The 20,985-nt window shown below is 54.7% G+C and overlaps 1 protein-coding gene across 2 annotated transcripts in view; it reads left to right on the top strand.

Moving 5' to 3' along the window:
• LOC122377702 (28S ribosomal protein S14, mitochondrial-like) overlaps window positions 1-13,895 on the top strand; it is a 141,554-nt gene extending 127,659 nt beyond the window's left edge. The window contains exons 4-5 of one of the 2 annotated variants that reach the window (XM_043358068.1): window positions 13,466-13,644; window positions 13,677-13,895. In XM_043358068.1, the coding sequence (XP_043214003.1) occupies window positions 13,466-13,644; window positions 13,677-13,680 (183 nt within the window). In that variant the 3' untranslated portion in view covers window positions 13,681-13,895. Of the gene's footprint in view, window positions 1-13,465 lie in introns of both variants that reach the window. The other variant, XM_043358059.1, reaches the window with a different exon arrangement.
• Window positions 13,896-20,985: the final 7,090 nt, after the last annotated feature.

Raw genomic sequence — 20,985 nt, 5'->3', positions numbered from 1 at the left:
TCATCCCCTTCCACCCCTTCCCCCCAAAAAATATCCGTGCCAAAATATCGAATACAATGCTACAAAGTATGCCGATAGCCTATCCAAATAAACTGTTACCAAAAGATGATGAAATGCGGCGAGAGCGTCATAAATGTCACCCAAGGAAAGATGGCCCCCGCCCCGCATGACAATCAGAGGAGACAAAAAATGACGTTTAAGATAATAAATACAGTCAGTCTGCTTAACAATTAAATAATTTTCAACAAACTATAATATTTTGCAATGCATATTGAATTAGAATTTAACAACTTATGGTTAATGCACTTCAATAGGACAAATTATCTGATAATGACGTCATATTATTGATTTACTTTTACATCATCGACTCAAAGCCGGATACCATGTTCCATTCTACCGAGAATGGTAGCATGAAATGTGTTTTCCATTCTACCAAGGATTACTACTTCTTTTTGCTTGTGAATTTCAGTGAATTTGTGTTAAATCATAGCAAGTATTTTTATTTTTGTGATCGCTTATTTTGTTTCGATATTCAGAGATGTGTGGCTCAGTGAAGAGCACTTTCTTCTTCCATGAACTAGAACTACTTTGCTTTTGCAAGAAGTTGAAGTGTTCTACTGTACATATCAGCCAGTGTGATATAAGATGAAGAATGCATTATTGTAAGTGACTAGCTTCTTGCATTATTGCTGCATTAATTCATCATCAAGTGGCTTAGTGTCAAAGGGATGCGGCAAGAAGTCAATATTTGAGAATGCAAGTTTGAGGGATAAGGGAATGTTTTGCATTATTCCTCCTTACTCAGCTTCAGTTGTAGGCTGTAGCACATTTTGAAGCAGAATAGGCTTGTCTCAATATGCTGTGTTTGTGTAGGGGAAGTTGGGGGAACGCCGAAGACTTTTTTTCTGACGCCCGTAGCACGCAAGGTAGACAACATAAGCTATTCTTGTTGGCGTCATTCGAGAGGCCAGTCTTTTGCCTTTCAAACATACCAGGCGCATTTGATGAATTCGCATACCCTTAAGCGCACAAACTAAAAATATCAAAGAAGTGACTTTTTCGGCGTTGCCCCGGACTGCGGGGAAAGCCGAAAATGGGAGAAATGATCTACGGGGAATGCCGACATTGATGTTTTGCCAGTTTATCTCAAACTTTATCCAGAATTCATCAAAGCTGACACGCGTTTTAAGAGCTTGAGGACGTGGTGCACACTGGAAGTTATAATTGTGTGATATAATAAGAAAATGCCAGGTAAATTATTCCTTATAGGTAACAGGCCGTTGTGTCGGTTGAAAGTGTAATTTGTGTGACTAAAAATACGCGTTGCTATTCTACAGCAGTAAAGTCCACGTAGCGTGCTTTTAACACGTGCGTAATCGCACGTTTTCGGCATTACCCCAGCCAGCCATACTTTCATTTGCAGGCCCATAACTTTTCAACGTGCTGTATAAATTTCAAATAGGCAGCACATTTATGCAAAGACATGCTAAAGATTACTTGACCGAATTGGCCAGACAAACGGTAGCATAATGAGTAAGAAATGCAGCTTCAAAGGCGCATGTAGTACAAGGGAAACGTACCTTGAAAACGCTCTTGGCGCCCTCACAGTCGAAGTATTCCCAATGACGACTCGTAACAAACATGCGATAATTGTAGTCACTTAAGCTTCAGAGCATCACTGACAGGTGGCATCCATGTCTTACGGTTTTCGAAATATCTCGAATTTCGGCTTTGCCCCAACTCCGGCATTGCCCCAACTTCCCCTAGTATATCAGATTAGGCCTTTTGCCCAGATGCCCATTCCCTACTCCCATATGATATTGCTTCAACATTTTTAGTTGGCAATATTTTGCTCTCAAAACCAGATGGCGGATATCTGTTATCTAGCTATCATGTGGTACATAATAACATATACCTAATATAGATCAGTTCCCCCATCCTCTCTTTCCATATCCAGCTTTCGGACAGTTTTCGGACAAATCCATGCCTTGGACATTTTTCGGACAAAAGTAAGCTAGGATTTTGGACATTGGACGGACATCGGACAAGAAATTTCTGAAATTGACACCTCTAGTCTGGACAGGCGGCTCTCTGGAGTGGCCGCGGCGTGGGCCGCAACGATGGGCTTACTGGGCACTGGGCAGGGCCGCGGGCGGCCGTAAGAATCGGCTTGACGGAGCTGCACCAAGACATGGCCTTTCAGTTGCAAATCCCCATCACAAATGAACGAAATCCGCTGGCACAGCGTGGCTGACATCACCGTGGGCGCCGCGGCGGAACGGCAGCGGCTCCGCTCTGCTGCCGTGGTGCCGTAGGCTATTACATAGACTCTGATGGCGGCTGGACAAGTGGTCTGTGCTCCGTCTGTGCTCCGTCTGTGCTCCGTCTGTGCTCCGTCTGTGGCCCGGTGCGGGGTCTGTGAGCGGTTAACGGTGGGCGTGCACCGGGCGTGTGCCAGTCGCCGTGTACCGAGCCCGATTGGCGCGGCGCTCCCAGCGGCTCTGCAGGCTCGTCTGCCTCTGATCCTAGTTCCGGGTAATTACAATTACGGCACCAATCAGTGGCTTCCAGGATTAGGTGTCTGGCTGTTTTCGCCGGTGTGCCGGTGGCGCGGCCGCGGCCGGTCCCGCAGGCCAAGTGCTCTGTGTGACCTGTGTGTCGCTCCCAATATCGGCGGAGCCAGACCGAGCGTCCCTAGCGGCCGTCCGTTCCTGTTACGGGATGGTGCGGCCGGCCGCTGGACCGGCCGGACCAGGCAGAGCTCCTCTCCACCCGCCGGGCCGGGGGTGCGGCCGCTTCTCGGAACCGGCACAGCCGAGCGACCTTCCCGGCCGGCCGGCCGGGCTGCTGGTCCGGCACGCGGTCACCACCGGGCGGCCGCCGCCAGCCCACGACCGCGAGGCGCGACAGCCGCGAGCGGTGAGCGCACCGGCAGTCGGCTGTCATGCGCTGATTAGGGACATTAGGCAGGAATGGACGACACTGACACAGAGGACAGGGAGATGCAGCGAGCATGCGAGAGATACGTGTGGCTGCAGCCACTGAGGCAGTGGGAAAATGCTTTAAACAGTAAACACTGCCCTAGCCTGAGACGGCTAGCCCGTCCTTATTGAGGGCCGGGGGGGGGGAGGGGGTTAAGGTAGTGCACCGATAGCCGAGAAAAGTGCCGACCGTCGCTGTGGAGGAAGTAGGGTGTCGCCGTGCTGCTTGTAGCTGGAACGTCACAGTTCACAGGCTAGGCCGATGGGCAAGGCTGTGGGGGAGCCGGGGATGCTCCCGGCTTCTGCCATGGGCCCCGATCTCGTCACTGCTCTGTGCCGGCCGCGCTCCTCCGGGCGCCGGCGGCGCGTGCACGGCCGGCGCTCTCACGCACTCTTTGTCTGGAGGCGGCTGAGCCGATCAGCTCTCGACAGGCTGTGCGAAGGACGCCCGCTCCGATTAGCAGAGGTGCGTGGCCCGCTCGGGTGTGCCAGTGTGCGGAAGGAAGGCTGCTCGGCGATAGGACGGACATGGGGCAGAGCGATCTGAAGGAGGGGCATTCCACGATAGATCGACCAAAAAAAAATTAAATTGACACCCTCATATTTTATTTTTCGCTCAAAATTGGTGTAAAGGGTAGAAATGGGCGGGAAAGCCAGCTGTGGCAAGGATAATTTTTTTGACCTACAGTTTTCGAGATATAGCCTCGGGCAATTCCTGGAGGTCACGCAGCAACCCTATGTTTGGCGGCTCATAACTCAGAAACTATTGATTTTTGTATAAGGATAACTTTATGTCTTCCAACTCAAAATTAACCAAGGAAACTTTTGGCTATCTCGGATTTTCGATTTTCGAAAATTTTGGTCACGTGACCTCTTGACCTATTTTTTGAAGAGTGACCTTGACACTTTCCCACCTGAAAGTTAAAATTTGGTCTGATGACGATTCAAGCCTTATCAATGGTCGTTCATATGCGACAATAAAAAACATGGCTATCGGCCTGCATTGACCTCAGGTCAGGTCATCTTTGTGACCTGCCCATTATAAGTCAATGGCAAAAGTACCGGCTAGGCCACTAAAACGCATCGGACTGGTACAGTTACTTCATAATCATACCATATTAGGTTATTATTGATCACTCTGGTGCAATTTTGCATCAGTGACCCGCGGAAAGGTCATCCGAGGTCACATTATGACTCACGACATTCATATGCCTTTTATGTCTATATCTTTTGATAGAATAGGTATAGGGATTTGGGAAACACATCAATTAGTTCACTTTGGCCAGGCGCATCATGCCATACGCAGCCTTATATGTTAAGGTCATTTCGTGACCTTGACCTAGGGTCAAATTTTGGTCAAATTTCATATTTGACCTTTCGAAATAAAAACTTATACAATTCGATCCGACTGGAAAAAGCAAACACGATGGCGCTATTTTATACATCTGACTTCATAAACATAATAAGATATTGGCGAAAAACGTTTTTATTCCGTGAAAAATGTTTATTTTCAGCCAGATTAAATAACAATATTTTGGCGTGGTAAAGGCATTCGAGGTGCATAGACACGTTGGCGTAAGTACTTGTACCTAAGCAATTCACGCTCATATGACTCGGTGTTGCGGTCATTTCTACAGGTACCAATCTAAAAAAAAATAGCATAGGTAGATATGTGATGATCAGCAGTTTCGTACATTTGGCATGAATAATAATCACTCACATAAATCACTCACAAGCTCGCTTCGCCAGGGCCAAAACTGTGAAGGGGACGAGACAGTACCACAGATTCTGTCCAGTTGACCTGACCACAGTCCGCGTCCACGAGCTTTCAGAAGATCGGGAGGGCAAGGAAGTCAAAGTGTCTTAGATAAGCACATACAAAGTAGACGAGCTTGGAAAGTTGCACTGTTGGATCGGACCAATGTTGTGTTGTGTTGTTGTGAATATGTTGTCGGTTTGCTGTGTGCCGTGCGTGCCGATTAGGGTGTACATAGGAAAATGTTTTATGTGAGTGATTATTATTCATGCCAAATGTACGAAACTGCTGATCATCACATATCAGCTACCTATGCTATTTTTTTTTTTTTAGATTGGTACCTGTAGAAATGACCGCAACACCGAGTCATATGCGCGTGAATTGCTTAGGTACAAGTACTTACGCCAACGTGTCTATGCACCTCGAATGCCTTTACCACGCCAAAATATTGTTATTTAATCTGGCTGAAAATAAACATTTTTCACGGAATAAAAACGTTTTTCGCCAATATCTTATTATGTTTATGAAGTCAGATGTATAAAATAGCGCCATCGTGTTTGCTTTTTCCAGTCGGATCGAATTGTATAAGTTTTTATTTCGAAAGGTCAAATATGAAATTTGACCAAAATTTGACCCTAGGTCAAGGTCACGAAATGACCTTAACATATAAGGCTGCGTATGGCATGATGCGCCTGGCCAAAGTGAACTAATTGATGTGTTTCCCAAATCCCTATATCTATTCTATCAAAAGATATAGACATAAAAGGCATATGAATGTCGTGAGTCATAATGTGACCTCGGATGACCTTTCCGCGGGTCACTGATGCAAAATTGCACCAGAGTGATCAATAATAACCTAATATGGTATGATTATGAAGTAACTGTACCAGTCCGATGCGTTTTAGTGGCCTAGCCGGTACTTTTGCCATTGACTTATAATGGGCAGGTCACAAAGATGACCTGACCTGAGGTCAATGCAGGCCGATAGCCATGTTTTTTATTGTCGCATATGAACGACCATTGATAAGGCTTGAATCGTCATCAGACCAAATTTTAACTTTCAGGTGGGAAAGTGTCAAGGTCACTTCAAAAAATAGGTCAAGAGGTCACGTGACCAAAATTTTCGAAAATCGAAAATCCGAGATAGCCAAAAGTTTCCTTGGTTGATTTTGAGTTGGAAGACATAAAGTTATCCTTATACAAAAGTCAATAGTTTTTTAGTTATGAGCCGCCAAACATAGGGTTGAAGCGTGACCTTCAGAAATTGCCCGAGGCTATATCTCGTTAACCGTTCGTCGAAAAAAAAAAATCATCGCCACAGCTGGCTTTCCGGCCCAAAACAACCCCCTAGACGAATTTTGAGCGAAAAATAAAATATGAGGGTGCACAGCTTTGGTCGATCTATCGTGGAATGCCCCACGACGGAGGAGTGCCCAAGGACGGCGGCACCCGATTCAGGGGCGCTGCCACACGATTCAGGGGCGCTGCCACCCGATCGGCCGCCATAAGCCACTCCCGCGCGGCTTCATAGCAAAGTCCAAGTGAACTGATCTCTGAATGCTCATAGTTACCAGTTAAGTCCAATTTCTCATGATTACTGTTTCGTGGTTAGAAAGTCTGTCACGTGTCTCCATCGTGAGGTCATTCAGCACCGGTATTGGTTGTGCGATGACTTGAGCTCGTTACTGATAAGTGATAAGCGTCTTTTTATCGTAAAAACCAAGAGCTTGTATGCTGCATCATTCAACTGCTTTTTTGGCTGTATTTTAAAATGTCCCCGTATCACCTCTAATGACTTATTTTGCCCATCCTTAAACACCGACAAGTCAGTTGCATTTTTAGGCCCCTAAGCCGTCTGACGCCGCGGTCTCAGTGAGCTGATTAGAGAAACGTTCGCAGACACCGTTCTGAGATGTGCAATACCTGAGCGCCCGTTATGATTTGTGGGATTATTTGCATAGTTGCCCGTCTGAGCTGGGACCGTTGCTGGGACCGTAGGTACAGGTGCGTGCCCCCGGCCAGCGCCGTTACGCGCGCGGCGCGTCCTTGACAGTGCTCTCAGCCGCGGGACCGGTCGGCTCCGGGCCGAGCTGGGCTCTCGGTGACGGGCCGTGCATGGCGCCCGGAGTTGGGCTCACCCCCTGACAGGCTCCGGTGGCCGCGCAGAGGCCAGTCCGTGACCCCCGAGCTCAGCTCACCCCCTGACAGGCTCCGGTGGCCGCGCAGAGGCCAGCCAGTCCGTGACCCCCGAGCTCAGCTCACCCCCCGACAGTGTGCGGCGGCTGCGCAGAGGTCGGCACAGCTGCTTTCGGCGTGTGCAGACAGCCGGCCGGCAGCGGACCTCGGCCGGCCCTCCAGACCCGACTCGGCGACCGACCGTCCCGGGCTGGGGCCGTGCCCGGAACCCCTGGGGGTCCTCCCGGGCTAGGGCCGTGCCCGGAACCCCTGGGGTCCTCCCGGGCTGGGGCCGTGCCCGGAACCCCTGGGGGTCCTCCCGGGCTGGGGCCGTGCCCGGAACCCCTGGGGGTCCTCCCGGTCTGGGGCCGTGCCCGGAACCCCTGGGGGTCCTCCCGGGCTGGGGCCGTGCCCGGAACCCCTGGGGGTCCTCCCGGTCTGGTGCCGTGCCCGGAACCCCTGGGGGTGCTCCCGGTCTGGGGCCGTGCCCGGAACCCCTGGGGGCCGCCCAGGCTCAGCGGCGCGCGGCCGGCCGGTCGGCTCTGAACCTGTGAGCCGGGCCGCCGCGGCTGGGGCTGGCCGCTGCCGCGACCCCGACTCGGGACGCCATGGAACCAGCTGGCGGCCTGCGGAGAGCACTGGGTCGGCTGTGGAGCCGTGGCGGCGTGAGCACTGGGTCGGCTATGGAGCCGCGGCGGTGTGGCGGGCCCCAGGGTCATCCACTGAGCCGTGGCGGTGTGGCGGGCCCCAGGGTCATCCACCGAGCCGTGGCGGTGTGCATGGCGGGCCCCAGGCTCATCCACTGAGCCGTGGCGGTGGCAGTGGCGGTGGAGCCGTGGCTGTGAGGCGGGTCCCAGGCTCACCCACTGAGCCGGGGCAGTGCCGCGTGCCGACCGTCCCGCGGCGTCCTGCGGCACAGCGTTCTAGACGAGCGGTCGTCAGAGATCGGCGGCGGGGGTGCTGCGAAGTAGGGATTGGCCCAGTGCGGTGCGGCGACCGCCCTCCCCTGAGAGACCCGCAGCGCTCCGTCCGTGCGCTGCTCTCAGATTTTTTGGCCTCTGCTCCACGACACAGTTTTGGGACTGGAAAGGTCCTGGGGTGCGCGCCTCCTGAGGCGGTTCCGATCCTGCTCAGACCAGGTGTGCAGCAGTCGGCGGCTGATGGAGGTACCGGGGTCACCCAAGGGGTGGCGCGAGTGGCGGCCCCGGTGGCCTGGAGCGCGGATCAGCGTCGTCCCCGGAGCACGGGTCGGCGGCGTCCCCGGAGCACGGATCGGCGGCGTCCCCGGCGTCCCCGGAGCACGGATCGGCGGCGTCCCCGGCGTCCCCGGAGCACGGGTCAGTGGCGTCCCCGGTGGCCCGGAGCACGGGCCGACGGCGTCCCCAGTGGCCCGGAGCGCGGGTCGGCGGCGTCCCCGGAGCGGTGGCCCGGCGGTGCGGTGGGCGCCGACTGCCATCAGTCCGCCGGCACCGAGCGGCACAATGCACAGTGGGGATTTTTCCGATCTAGCGCCTATTAATTCAAAAAATATTTTTTGGATTTTTGTTTATTTTTTTGTGTCAGTAGGGCTAAGAAATGTCTGAATTTTTCATATATGGCATTGTTTTATCTGTATGTCCACAGCAAAACTAGGAAAAATGCGCCCAAAGTTCACACTCATGCGTGATTACTCAATGGGCTCAGCAAGGCCCGAAAGTATAGCTCAATTTCATTGTCCTGTCCTGTTGGTTTTAATCTTGCGAGGTCTTAAAGTTGCATATCGTCTGAAAGGCACCTTTATTAGGAATGGAATGGCAAACAGAAAGTATGCCACAACCTTACTAAGGTCACAAAAATGCCCTTTACAAAAAACCCTTACAGGCACCATATTGAAGGAATGGTATTCTAAATAAATGTAGGAAATCAATAATGTTCTCCACACTTTTCCACTCCGAAATATATCCTATCGAATTCGCCACTTTCTTCTGCACAAGACAACGCCTAGTTTGGCTGCCGGAACTTGCCTGAACACGGAATATTCACATTAGAGTATCTTAACACCCCACTCGAGGAGCGCTAGGGCAAAGAGCACGATATAGGTACGTTCCGGACATAGGCGAATAATTTTACTTCGTGATTTATATGATGCATATTTTCTGAGACACATTCATTAGGAATAGGATGACAAGCGTAAATTATAAATACCGTAACCTTATTAACCATCGCACTTGTGGGGAGGGGGAGGGGGAAGGGGTCGGATAAAACCCCATGGTTTTCCGCAAATTACTCGCGCAAAAAGCGGCCGATCGCGCCGAAACTTTTGGTACCCTCGAGATCATCAATTTTACATCTAACCTAAAAATTTCATGACTCCGACCCAACTGACCTTTGACCTGTGGCATATTTCTCGAGACCATGTTTGGCCGGAATCGCGATTCGGCGTATGCCAGCTCACATTATCCGCGGTTTCCAGTCTTTTTGTGGTTTTAAACGTTCAAATATGTGAAATGATGTTGGTGCCATGCATAATGGTGGGAGTCAAGGTCACGTGAAGGTCAAGTCAAGGTCATTGACCTTTTGATGACCTTGGTTCACTTTTTCGAGTTTTACTTGTTTCTAGGGTAGTTTTTGGTGCTGATTTCGATTTTAGCAGCCATTTGAATATTTACGAAGTAGTTCTAGTGCCTTCTTTCCATGTTACGAAGCTATCAGTAGTAGGTGACACTTCTATGGATGGCCGGCAGGACGCCTACTAATTGATCTAACCTGACCTGACTCGACCTGGCCTAAATGCATAAAGACATCGTCTGTGATCGAAACTAACATGAAATTCGTGATCAGCACCCCAAAATACCCCGTAACACCCTAACTTTTGCGAAGTTTCAAGAGGTCTCGATTTCCCAACTTTAGTTGGGTCATTAAACTGACTTGGAAAGTCAGCTTATGACCTTGGACTTTGAAATTGGATATATTCGGCCTAATTTCGTCATAGGCAGCACGCTTGACTTTTCCGCGAAGCTCTAGCTTGATCAGGGGCCAAACGGCTGAGCGGGGGTCCAATTGAACCCCCTTTACTATGTTGATTATGCACATTTACAGGTAAAATTCTCACCAGGACACACCAGCCAACATCTGTGCACAATCTGGCTACAATTCTACCTATGGTTTGCCCTCTACGAATAAATACGTGCTAGATCGGAAAAATCCCCACTGTGCAATGGGGCGCCTGGGTGCTGATCGGTGTGCTTCGCTAGAAAAGCTAGAGGAAGCTCGCTCTGTCTGTTGAAATTGCCGTTTGTTTGTGGCTTTAATTTTTGAGTGGTATTTTCTAGAGCTTGTGTTTTTAGTGATAAATTGGAACCGATCGTCCGATGTAACCGATGTAGGCGGTTTGTAAAGCGTTCCAAGCGATTTTCGCGGAGTTCTGAACGGATCCACCTGGCGATCACCGAACTGGGGATTGTTGGGATTCGGGTACTGAGGCCGGTTCGAGGCGCGGCTTCCGGAAGAGCCGCACACGCGACGGAGCGATTGGACGCACTTGGGCGCTCATAGCGGCCGACCGCCAAGTGCCGTCCAAAAGTTTGAGAACAGCTAAAAAAGGTGGCTTTGGTGAATGGCCGAGGGGATATACTTGCTTCCGTCTCTCGAACCGTCTCCCTAGACAATGCCGCTTTGTCTGCGATGCGCTTGATAGCGATTAGGAATCGTTCTTCATGCTTTGAATCGGCTGCCAATTTCCTCATCCTTCTTCGTAAATAATGTCAGGTGACAGTGGAATTAGAGGTCATTCTGCGATGGACATTTGCATGCGCTTACACGTGGAATGCAAGCCGATAAACGTTGTGTAAATCCGCAATACCGGTCAGATTTGCATAATCCCTGCAGGAATATTGACTACAAAACCGCGGATTAGCCGGGTGATGGCCAGAGAAGGCAACTCCGTGGAATCTGAATCTCCACCCCGTCTCTCTCTCTCTCTCTCTCTCTCTCTCTCTCTCTCTCTCTCTCTCTCTCTCTCTCTCTCTCTCTCTCTCTCTCTCTCTCTCTCTCTCTCTCTCTCTCTCTCTCTCTCTCTCTCTCTCTCTCTCTCTCTCTCTCTCTCTCTCTCTCTCTCTCTCTCTCTCGCTCTCTCTCTCTCTCTCTCTCTCTCTCTCTCTCTCGCTCTCGCTCTCTCTCTCTCTCTCTCTCTCTCTCTCTCTCTCTCTCTCTCTCTCTCTCTCTCTCTCTCTCTCGCTCTTGCTAACTTCCTCTCCACCTGGAAATGGTAGAATATGATGCATGCTCAGAGCCGTTGATGGCCTCCGGTATGGCGTTGCTGGCATGTTGTCCTCCCCGCATCACGTCCTCCCGGGCGAGCAGTGGGAGGACGGTGCGGAATCAGATCCGCCTCCTGCGGCCGGTGGATGTCCCACTGGCAGTGGCATGGCGTCCCCGCTCGAAGGCCCTGACCCGGTGCGGCCGACCCGGACACTCCAGCGCCCGGCCGACAGACCCTCGGCGCCCGGCCGACAGACCCCCGACAGACCCTCGGCGCCCGGCCGACGGCGCGGCGCCGTTGCGTCAGGCGGAGATACCAATGGCCAGTGTCCAAGGCTCTGTATCTTACCAGAAATCGCCCATTTGCATATACGAGAAATGCCGGCCACTACAAGTGGCATGGATTAGCATCGTACTTTGGTGTGAGTACGGCAGGCGCTGTTTTCCACTTGCATCAGCTGATGGTGATCTTAAGAGTCGCGCGAGTTTTCCGAGTTGGCGGTTGGCACTTGGAATTAGGTAATGCTGAATCAAAGCCCCCTGCTCTTGGCCGCGATCATGTAGTTCTGAGCTCCCTTGGAGAGTGACCCATCACTGTTCCACACTTCCACGAAATTGTGGACAGAAATGTAGGAATATGTGTTTTGAAGCAATTTTGTTGTTGTTTTCCACCGTTGGGTAGGCATCATTGAAAGGCAGTGTAATTGAAAACGGTTTGGAATTGGACTGCGCACTGTTGTGGTGATGCGTACCTCGTCGGTGTTGCAAACTAACTCCCTACTGATTCTAAATATAACCTCACTAACGTTTGGCCGTCACTTTGTTACTTACACAATGAGAAGTACTTTGGCGAATGCTGTCTTCGTAGCTTCTGTTTAGGCTTCATGCGATGGTGAAGGTTGTATGCCCACTACATCTATTCATTGGCGGGACAACTAGCCACACAGCGTACCATCATGTCGTTGTAGCACACCCCTTTAAGCCTCGTTGGCCGAGAGCTCGAACTGCATCCCATTGGACGAACTCTCAGCTCAGCTCCCTTGCAGCCTCGCCCGGCCCCGCCCCGTTGGGCGGGCTCTCAGCCCCCATGTGAGCCCGCCCCTCCCCGCAGGGAGTGCTCTCAGCTCCCCGGTGAGCCTCGCGCCGTCCCGTTGGGAAGGTTCTCAGCAGTGGGGCCCTCGGCTCGGCTCGGCTCGGCTCGCCAGCACGCCGGGCCCGTGGCCTCTGCGCCTTTGACTGGCGCCAGATTGATGGACTGTCAATGTTGCCAGTTGGGTCGGTGGGGAGAGGCGGTCGCGGACACTCGGGAGCAGCCCGGCAGCCCATCAATACACCGGCCAGGCGTGCAGGAGCTGGTGATGGGAAGGCACGCGGCCCTTCTCTGCTCTCAGCACCAACTCCCGAACGAATAACCGCCACGAAAAATCGCCCGTCTGTTGTGCGCAGTTTCGGCGATCGGGAGTTGTGAATTGTGCCGTCAAATCACTCTGCAATGTGGCTGGCAGCCAGGGATTCTGCGACCCTGGCGCCTATCTCTCGCTCTCCGTTTAATTCGGAGCAGCTCCGTCTCGAAACGTCCTGCTGTTGTTGCTTTTGGCTACCGCCGTTCGTCCGAGCAGTGTGAATTTGGCGCGATATGATAGGTATAGTTATCGCCCCGACAATTTCAGGTAGCACAATGATGCGACGAGCTATCACTGCTATATATGTGTGCATCGTGCAGCCGCGGGCGTACAGTGCCTGCAGCCGCGGGCGTACAGTGCCTGCAGCCGCCGTGAGCTCGGCAGAGTGTCACTCGTCGTGGGGAAGCCGTCGTCGCTCAGTGCTTCCCTGGGTGCTCAGCGAACAGAGAAATAGAAATACCTCGTAAACCAAGAAACGCCTCGTCATTGTCTATGGCTTCTGTGAAATAGAACGTGCTAGTTGACGGGGGTAGAACTAAGTTGGTCCGATTACGCTTCAGAGCCTTCCCATTCGGTCGGTGTTTGTTGCACGTTTGGCGCTGCTGTTTGGCAGAGTGTGGAATGTTTATGTTCGGGGATCCGTCCCGATCTCTGCGGCCCGCTGTTCCAGGAGTTCGGCGCTTAGGGCCGAGTCCGCCCCATGCACCAGGTGACCTCCCGAAATTCATCAATCACGGCTGCATGCGTGAACTCTGTCTGCCCCCCCCCCCTCCCTGTATGTATGAACAACTGTAACAGAATGGAACATGTTGAGACACATCGGGGTGCCCTACCAGGGGGCCTCGTGTCCCGGGCCGGGCCGGCCCGCCCCCGGCCCACAGGCGCTGACCGGTGTCCCGCGGCCGTTTCAGGAGCTGGCCGACCGGGAGATCGCCGACGAGCCGCGCAACAGCAACTACGTGCGTACCGTGGACCGGTGCGTGGCGACGTCTCGGCCGCGCGGCGTCGTGCAGCCCTGGCGCCTCAGCCGCATCATGTTCAGACACCTGGCCGACTACAACCAGCTGTCTGGCGTCCTCCGCGCCAAGTGGTGACCGTGTCTGGCGTCCTCCGCGCCAAGTGGTGACCGGTGACCGGTGGGGGGCACCCCGCGGCCAGCGTGCCGGTGGCGAGTGTATGAGTGGTTCAGCCGTTGCGCGGGGCCGGCCCGAGAGTGGGTCCCGCGCGCCCTCCCATTGAAACTGGGCGCGGTCGTCCAGTGTCATCAGTCATGTAACTCAGTGGACCCATCACTCCCCTGTGTGCCATTGCGGGCGAGCGAATACATGCGTCGAACACCAGCATATGTAGATGATTTGGTGGGAGTGGCACAGCTGCGACAGGACGTTTACCTCAGACCTTGGCCTTAAAACATCGCCCAACCCAAAACCCTGATTCATTTTTAGCAATGTCTTGCGCTTACTCCAGATAATTATTTTCTCATAACTCACAAACATTGTCCCACAAGACCGGAACACATACCGCAGTCCCGCCATTCCCCGTTCCAGTTGTGTAGTCCCGCCGTCCGTAGTCGCGGCTCGCTGGGAGTCATGCAGTGCAGGGCCCTGACGCGCCGGCGTCACCTCTGTCCGATGACGCCGCCGCCGCCGCGCCCTGGGAACGGGCGCCTTCGGCCGACGTCATTGGTGACCTTTTCCGCCCCGAGGGGCCGCTGACGACCTTTGGTGTGACTGGTCGGACGCTGAGTGCGCGGCGCGGGCCGGCGCTCCGAGAGAGCCGGTCGGCAGACCGCCGCCGCCCGGCCGGCGCGGCCGGTTGACGCTGACATTTGTCGTCCGACTCCGACACCCACCGGCTGGGAACGGCTTCCTCGGCCGGCCGGCGGCACAGACACATTTATGGTTTTACACTTATGTTAACGGCAGCGGCAAAAAGCTTTGTGACGTTTGAGTCACGGTCACTGGTCAGTTCAAATCGGCCTTTGGGCCACCGACCTTTGTGGCCGGTCAAAGTGACGAACCCATTAGTAATTGCGAATTTCATAAGACCTATTACTGAGCGTTGGCACTTTGTGACACCGCCAATGTATTGAGTATACTGAGGGAGTGGATCACGACAGGCCTTTCCGGGCAGCAGCGTTGCCTGCACGCGCCCGCTGACCGTGTACAGTCTCGGCCGCTGTCGGAGTCGGCGCCGTCACCATATGGTTACAGGAGCAGACGGCTGTGTCTGGTTACAGGGGCAGACGGCTGTGTCTGTGTCTGGTTACAGGGGCAGACGGCTGTGTTTGGTTACAGCAGCAGACGGCTGTATCTGGTTACAGGAGCAGACGGCTGTGTCTGGTTACAGGGGCAGACGGCTGTGTCTGTGTCTGGTTACAGGGGCAGACGGCTGTGTCTGTGTCTGGTTACAGGAGCAGACGGCTGTGTCTGTGTCTGGTTACAGGAGCAGACGGCTGTGTCTGTGTCTGGTTACAGGAGCAGACGGCTGTGTCCACAGGAGCAGGCGGCTGTGTCTGTCTGGTTACAGGAGCAGACGGCTGTATCTGGTTACAGGAGCAGACGGCTGTGTCTGTGTCTGGTTACAGGAGCAGACGGCTGTGTCCACAGGAGCAGGCGGCTGTGTCTGTCTGGTTACAGGAGCAGACGGCTGTATCTGGTTACAGGAGCAGACGGCTGTGTCTGTGTCTGGTTACAGGGGCAGACGGCTGTGTCTGGTTACAGGAGCAGACGGCTGTGTCTGGTTACAGCAGCAGACGGCTGTGTCTGGTTACAGCAGCAGACGGCTGTGTCTGTGTCTGGTTATCGGAGCAGGCGGCTGTATCTGGTTACAGGAGCAGGCGGCTGTGTGTCTGTGTCTGGTTACAGCAGCAGACGGCTGTGTGTCTGTGTCTGGTTACAGGGGCAGACGGCTGTGTCTGGCCTCTGGTTACAGGGGCAGATGGCTGTGTTTGGTTACAGCAGCAGACGGCTGTGTCTGTGTCTGGTTATCGGAGCAGGCGGCTGTATCTGGTTACAGGGGCAGATGGCTGTGTTTGGTTACAGCAGCAGACGGCTGTATCTGGTTACAGGGAGCAGACGGCTGTGTCTGGTTACATGGGCAGACGGCTGTATCTGGTTACAGGAGCAGACGGCTGTGTCTGTGTCTGGTTACAGGAGCAGGCGGCTGCGGCTGTGTCTGGTTACAGGGGCAGACGGCTGTGTCTGTGTCTGGTTACAGGGGCAGACGGCTGTGTCTGTGTCTGGTTACAGGAGCAGGCGGCTGTGTCTGGTTACAGGGGCAGACGGCTGTGTCTGTGTCTGGTTACAGGGGCAGACGGCTGTGTCTGTGTCTGGTTACAGGAGCAGGCGGCTGTGTCTGTATCTGGTTACAGGGGCAGACGGCTGTATCTGGTTACAGGAGCAGACGGCTCTGTCTGGTTACAGGGGCAGACGGCTGTATCTGTGTCTGGTTACAGGAGCAGACGGCTGTGTCTGTGTCTGGTTACATGAGCAGGCGGCTGTGTCTGTGTCTGGTTACAGGAGCAGGCGGCTGTGTCTGGTTACAGGGGCAGACGGCTGTATCTGGTTACAGGAGCAGACGGCTGTGTCTGTGTCTGGTTACAGGAGCAGGCGGCTGCGGCTGTGTCTGGTTACAGGGGCAGACGGCTGTGTCTGTGTCTGGTTACAGGGGCAGACGGCTGTGTCTGTGTCTGGTTACAGGAGCAGACGGCTCTGTCTGGTTACAGGGGCAGACGGCTGTGTCTGTGTCTGGCTACCGGAGCAGACGGCTGTGTCTGGTTACAGGAGCAGGCGGCTGTGTGTCTGTGTCTGGTTACAGGGGCAGACGGCTCTGTCTGGTTACAGGGGCAGACGGCTGTATCTGGTTACAGGAGCAGACGGCTGTATCTTGTTACAGGAGCAGACGGCTGTATCTTGTTACAGGAGCAGACGGCTGTATCTTGTTACAGGAGCAGACGGCTGTATCTTGTTACAGGAGCAGACGGCTGTGTCTGTGTCTGGTTACCGGAGCAGACGGCTGTGTCTGGTTACAGGGGCAGACGGCTGTGTCTGGTTACAGGGGCAGACGGCTGTCTGGTTACAGGAGCAGACGGCTGTGTCTGGTTACAGGAGCAGACGGCTGTGTCTGTGTCTGGTTACAGGAGCAGACGGCTGTATCTTGTTACAGGAACAGACGGCTGTGTCTGTCTGGTTACGGGAGCAGACGGCTGTGTCTGTGTCTGGTTACAGGGGCAGACGGCTGTGTCTGTGTCTGGTTACAGGAGCAGACGGCTTTGTCCACAGGAGCAGGCGGCTGTGTCTGTCTGGTTACAGGGGCAGACGGCTGTATCTTGTTACATGAGCAGACGGCTGTATCTTGTTACATGAGCAGACGGCTGTGTCTGTGTCTGGTTACAGGTCACATGAGCAGACGGCTGTGTCTGTGTAGGAGCAGACGGCTGTGTCTGTGTCTGGTTACAGGGACAGGGCCGCTGGCGGCTTTGTCTGTGTTTGGTTACCGGGGCAGGCTGCTGTGTAGTTATGTGTCAGGTTACAGGAGCAGGGCCGTAGGCGGCTGTCTGTCTGGTTACAGGGACAGGCGGTTGTGTCTGCTCAGTGTCTGGTTACTAGAGCAGGTTTGTTGTCTGCACAGTGTCTGGTTACTAGAGCAGGCTTGTTGTCTGCTCAGTGTCTGGTTACTAGAGCAGGCTTGTTGTCTGCACAGTGTCTGGTTACTAGAGCAGGCTTGTTGTCTGCTCAGTGTCTGGTTACTAGAGCAGGCTTGTTGTCTGCACAGTGTCTGGTTACTAGAGCAGGCTTGTTGTCTGCACAGTGTCTGCTCAGTGTATGATGGTTACAGGAGCAGACAGCTGTCTGGGCAGTGTTCCCTGATGCTGCGGTAGCGGTGCTCGCACGGGGAATGCCTCAAATAGTGGCGTACTGGCCGGGGTTGCATGTGAGCTAATCGAGAGATCACAGGTGCCCGATGGTTTTCAATGAGGGGCTGAAATTGTTCGGCGTCAGCCAGCTTGTGTCCGCCATGGGCTGTTCATAGGCCGCGATAGCACTCAACATGAAACGCCGTCAATATGCGGGAAAACTGGGCCGCTGATAATGCCCTCTGACGTCAATTAGTTTGTGGTGCGTGACGGCACTGTTCGGTAGGAATGTTGGTACGCAGTACATATAGTCTGTCTGACACGGAGCGCGGACCGCTGCCTGATGCCTCAGCGCAGTAGATGGTTGGCCACAGAGCACGCCATCGCTGGGCAGCACGGCCGACGGACCTCCGGTTACAGAACAGCACGGCCGGTGGATCTTCAGTTACAGAACAGCACGGCCGGCGGACCTCCAGTTACAGAACAGCACGGCCGGCGGACCTCCAGTTACAGAACAGCACGGCCGGCGGACCCCAGTTACAGAACAGCACGGCCGGCGGACCTTCAGTTACAGAACAGCACGGCCGGTGTACCTCCAGTTACAGAACAGCACGGCCGGCGGACCTTCAGTTACAGAACAGCACGGCCGGCGGACCTCCAGTTACAGAACAGCACGGCCGGTGTACCTCCACTTACAGAACAGCACGGCCGGTGTACCTCCACTTATAGAACAGCACGGCCGGCGGACCTCCAGTTACAGAACAGCACGGCCAACAACAAGACTGCACGACCTGTTAAACACATATAACATCTGTCAACTGTCACCTGTCACATACTCCAATTACAGAACACTGTCTGTCTGTCTGTCTGTCTGTCTGTCTGTATGTATGTCTGTCTGTGTGTCTGTCTACAGAGAGTCAGAGACGCTTTAGTTGTATGGCGTTTAGGCTTTTGTGCAATATAGTTGTGTTGTCCTGGACAGGTGGGGCGGGGACCGACCGTCGCTCTCCGTGGGAACTCTGAGTGTGGAGCCACCCAGTGGACAGGACCGGCTATAATCCCCGTGTTCCAGAGCAGCCTCGGCGCCGGACGCCGTGGAAATTCCGCCGCCGCCACCCCTATACTCAGAACGCCGAGCTATCCGCCGCGCCGGCCGGTCCGTAGCCGAGCGGCCGGCATAGCACGCGCCGCCGCAGGCACCGCGGCCGGGCAGCTATCGGAGCTGGAAACTCACAAACGGCGGGCCTCATCTACAGTCTTCTACCGATCGCCAGGAGACAATTAGCGAACTTTGGGCCGCTGGGCGGGGAGGTGATGATGTTTGCTCGGGGACAGGGATGGGAAGCCGGCGGAATGCAAAGCCGTTCCGACGATCCCGTCTTTCTTCATGCAGCCTTGGCGTGTTTAGGGGTGGGCGCTGAAAAGTATCGCGGGCCCTGCAGACGGAGCCGCGGCAAGGAGCTCGCCTGTCGGCAGCCGCTGTTTTATTTAGCTCCGCCTTCCCCCGAAGACAGGGTCCGGGAGGGTCGTTTGCGGCCTGTTCAGCCGACTGTACACACAGTCGTTCTGAGAGACCGCCGCCGAAACCAGGACGGAACGGACGGACGGGAGACGCCGGGCGGCCAAGCGCGCGGGGCATTCCGAACGCCAGGGCGTGACACAGCGGGCTAGGCCGTTCTTTCCAGTTTCGTGAATGTGTTACCAGAATATTTGGCCCAGTGTGCAGTCGGCGGTATGGACTCAGTTATACCTGTTATATATCCTGTTTACTGAGTTTGGTTGGTATATACCGAGTTAGTCAGGGTTCAAACGCTCGCCCTCAAGTCCTCAGGGCCCATGTGTGGATACTTTGTTAAGGTGACCATTTTCAAGGCCAAAAGGCCGTGCGTTTTCATCTGGCATCGAACGAATGCCTCGCTTGTTACCAGTCCGCCGCCAGTGATGGCGCAAACAATACGGCCGGTGACACTGCGGCGGCGAGGAGCAGGGGCCTGTAGCGGACCGGCGCGGTGTGTTCACACTGCACAGTGCTGCCGAGTGGCGGACGTGAGCGCGGGTCGCCCTGCCGGCCGTCCCGCCGGAGACGTCGGCGGGCAGCGGCGGCATTCCTGTCAGGGTCGCGGCCCCGCGGACCGCCCGACGGGCGCACCTGGCCGGCACCGTCAGGTTACTGGCATTTGCACGCCGGGTTCGTAGGCACCTACCAGCGAGAAGCGAGCTCTGCAAACGGGACAAAGTGCGCCGTCACAGGACACATGTGTGTGCTTAGTTTGCCCTCAGCCGCGGCCAGGCGCTGCTGCCGATGACATGTGACGAACGCTCCCTAATTGACGAACGCTCCCAGAGTATGAAAACTGAACGAGCACGTTCGAGACACATTCATTGGAAAAATAACGATCTTATGTTCTATCAAGTAGGCACTTATACTCATCTGTTTCCAGGATTTATCTAACTATTTTTTTTTCTTCAAAATGTGAAAATAGCTTTCGAAATGCATGCCTATTTTGGGTTGTTTCTTCCGATTGAAGCAGGCGGAGGTGAGCTGGCCCGTGAGTTGTTGCCGAACGCTGTGGGTCGGCGCTCCCGGCGGTCCAAGACAAGCAACCAGCTGGTAAAACCGTACATCCCTGCTGCCACTGCTCTGCCATCAGCCAATCGATGAGGACCATCGAGCCTGTCTTTGTGTGGCGTGTAAGAAGCCGTGGCACCTCTCCGAGCCCGGCGGTGGCCGGTGTGGCATGCGTCCTATGCCGCAGCTCCCACTGGATGCCTCCCTACGCCTAACTGGTGTATCATCTGAAAGGAGCATATAGCATTGCCACTACGAGCTTCAACCAGGCCATTTCTCTTGCGTACTGTGAGGAGGCAACAGGGGAAGTCCGTGCATGTATAGTATAGGAACCCTATGCACGTGGTTGTCCGACCGCCTCACTGGCCGGCCATGGGTCAGTCCGGGACCACAGCAGAACGGGACCACAGCAGTACGGGACCAGAGCGGTCCGGGACCACAGCAGTACGGGACCAGAGCGGCCCGGGACCTACCAATATGCTATGTGTCATTATCACTTACAAAGACCCAGTGGCCAGCGGCTGTGGGCGGCTGTGTCGGGACTCGGGAGGGGCGGGAGGGAGGCCCGCCACACCCTGGGCCGGCCGTCGGGAACCGCTGGCACCGAGTCAGAACAAATAGCGGCGGCTGCCGAACGGCGTGTCAGGGCTGGCTCAGCCCGCCGCCGGCCGCAGCGGCCGGGCGATACAGCAGCCGGGGACGGGACGATACAGCAGCTGGGGACGGGCCGGCACCGGGCGATACAGCAGCCGGGGCCGGCACCGGGCGATACAGCAGCCGGGGACGGGATGATACAGCAGCCGGGGACGGGGCGATACAGCAGTAGCCGGGGACGGGACGGGGCGATACAGCAGCCGGGGACGGGACGATACAGCAGCTAGGGACGGGACGATACAGCAGCTGGGGACGGGGCGAGGCGATACAGCATGGCTGGGAACGGGCGGGACGCCTGAGGAAGTTTCTTCTACGAGCCATCTCTCAGACGATTCTGGCCACTCCAGTTT

The sequence above is a fragment of the Amphibalanus amphitrite genome, unplaced genomic scaffold (assembly GCF_019059575.1).
Source record: "Amphibalanus amphitrite isolate SeventyFive unplaced genomic scaffold, NRLGWU_Aamphi_draft 000006F_arrow, whole genome shotgun sequence".
Classification (NCBI taxonomy): Eukaryota; Metazoa; Arthropoda; class Thecostraca; order Balanomorpha; family Balanidae; genus Amphibalanus; species Amphibalanus amphitrite.
Note: the sequence above shows the minus strand (reverse complement) of the source record. Positions and strands in the feature narration are given on the sequence as shown.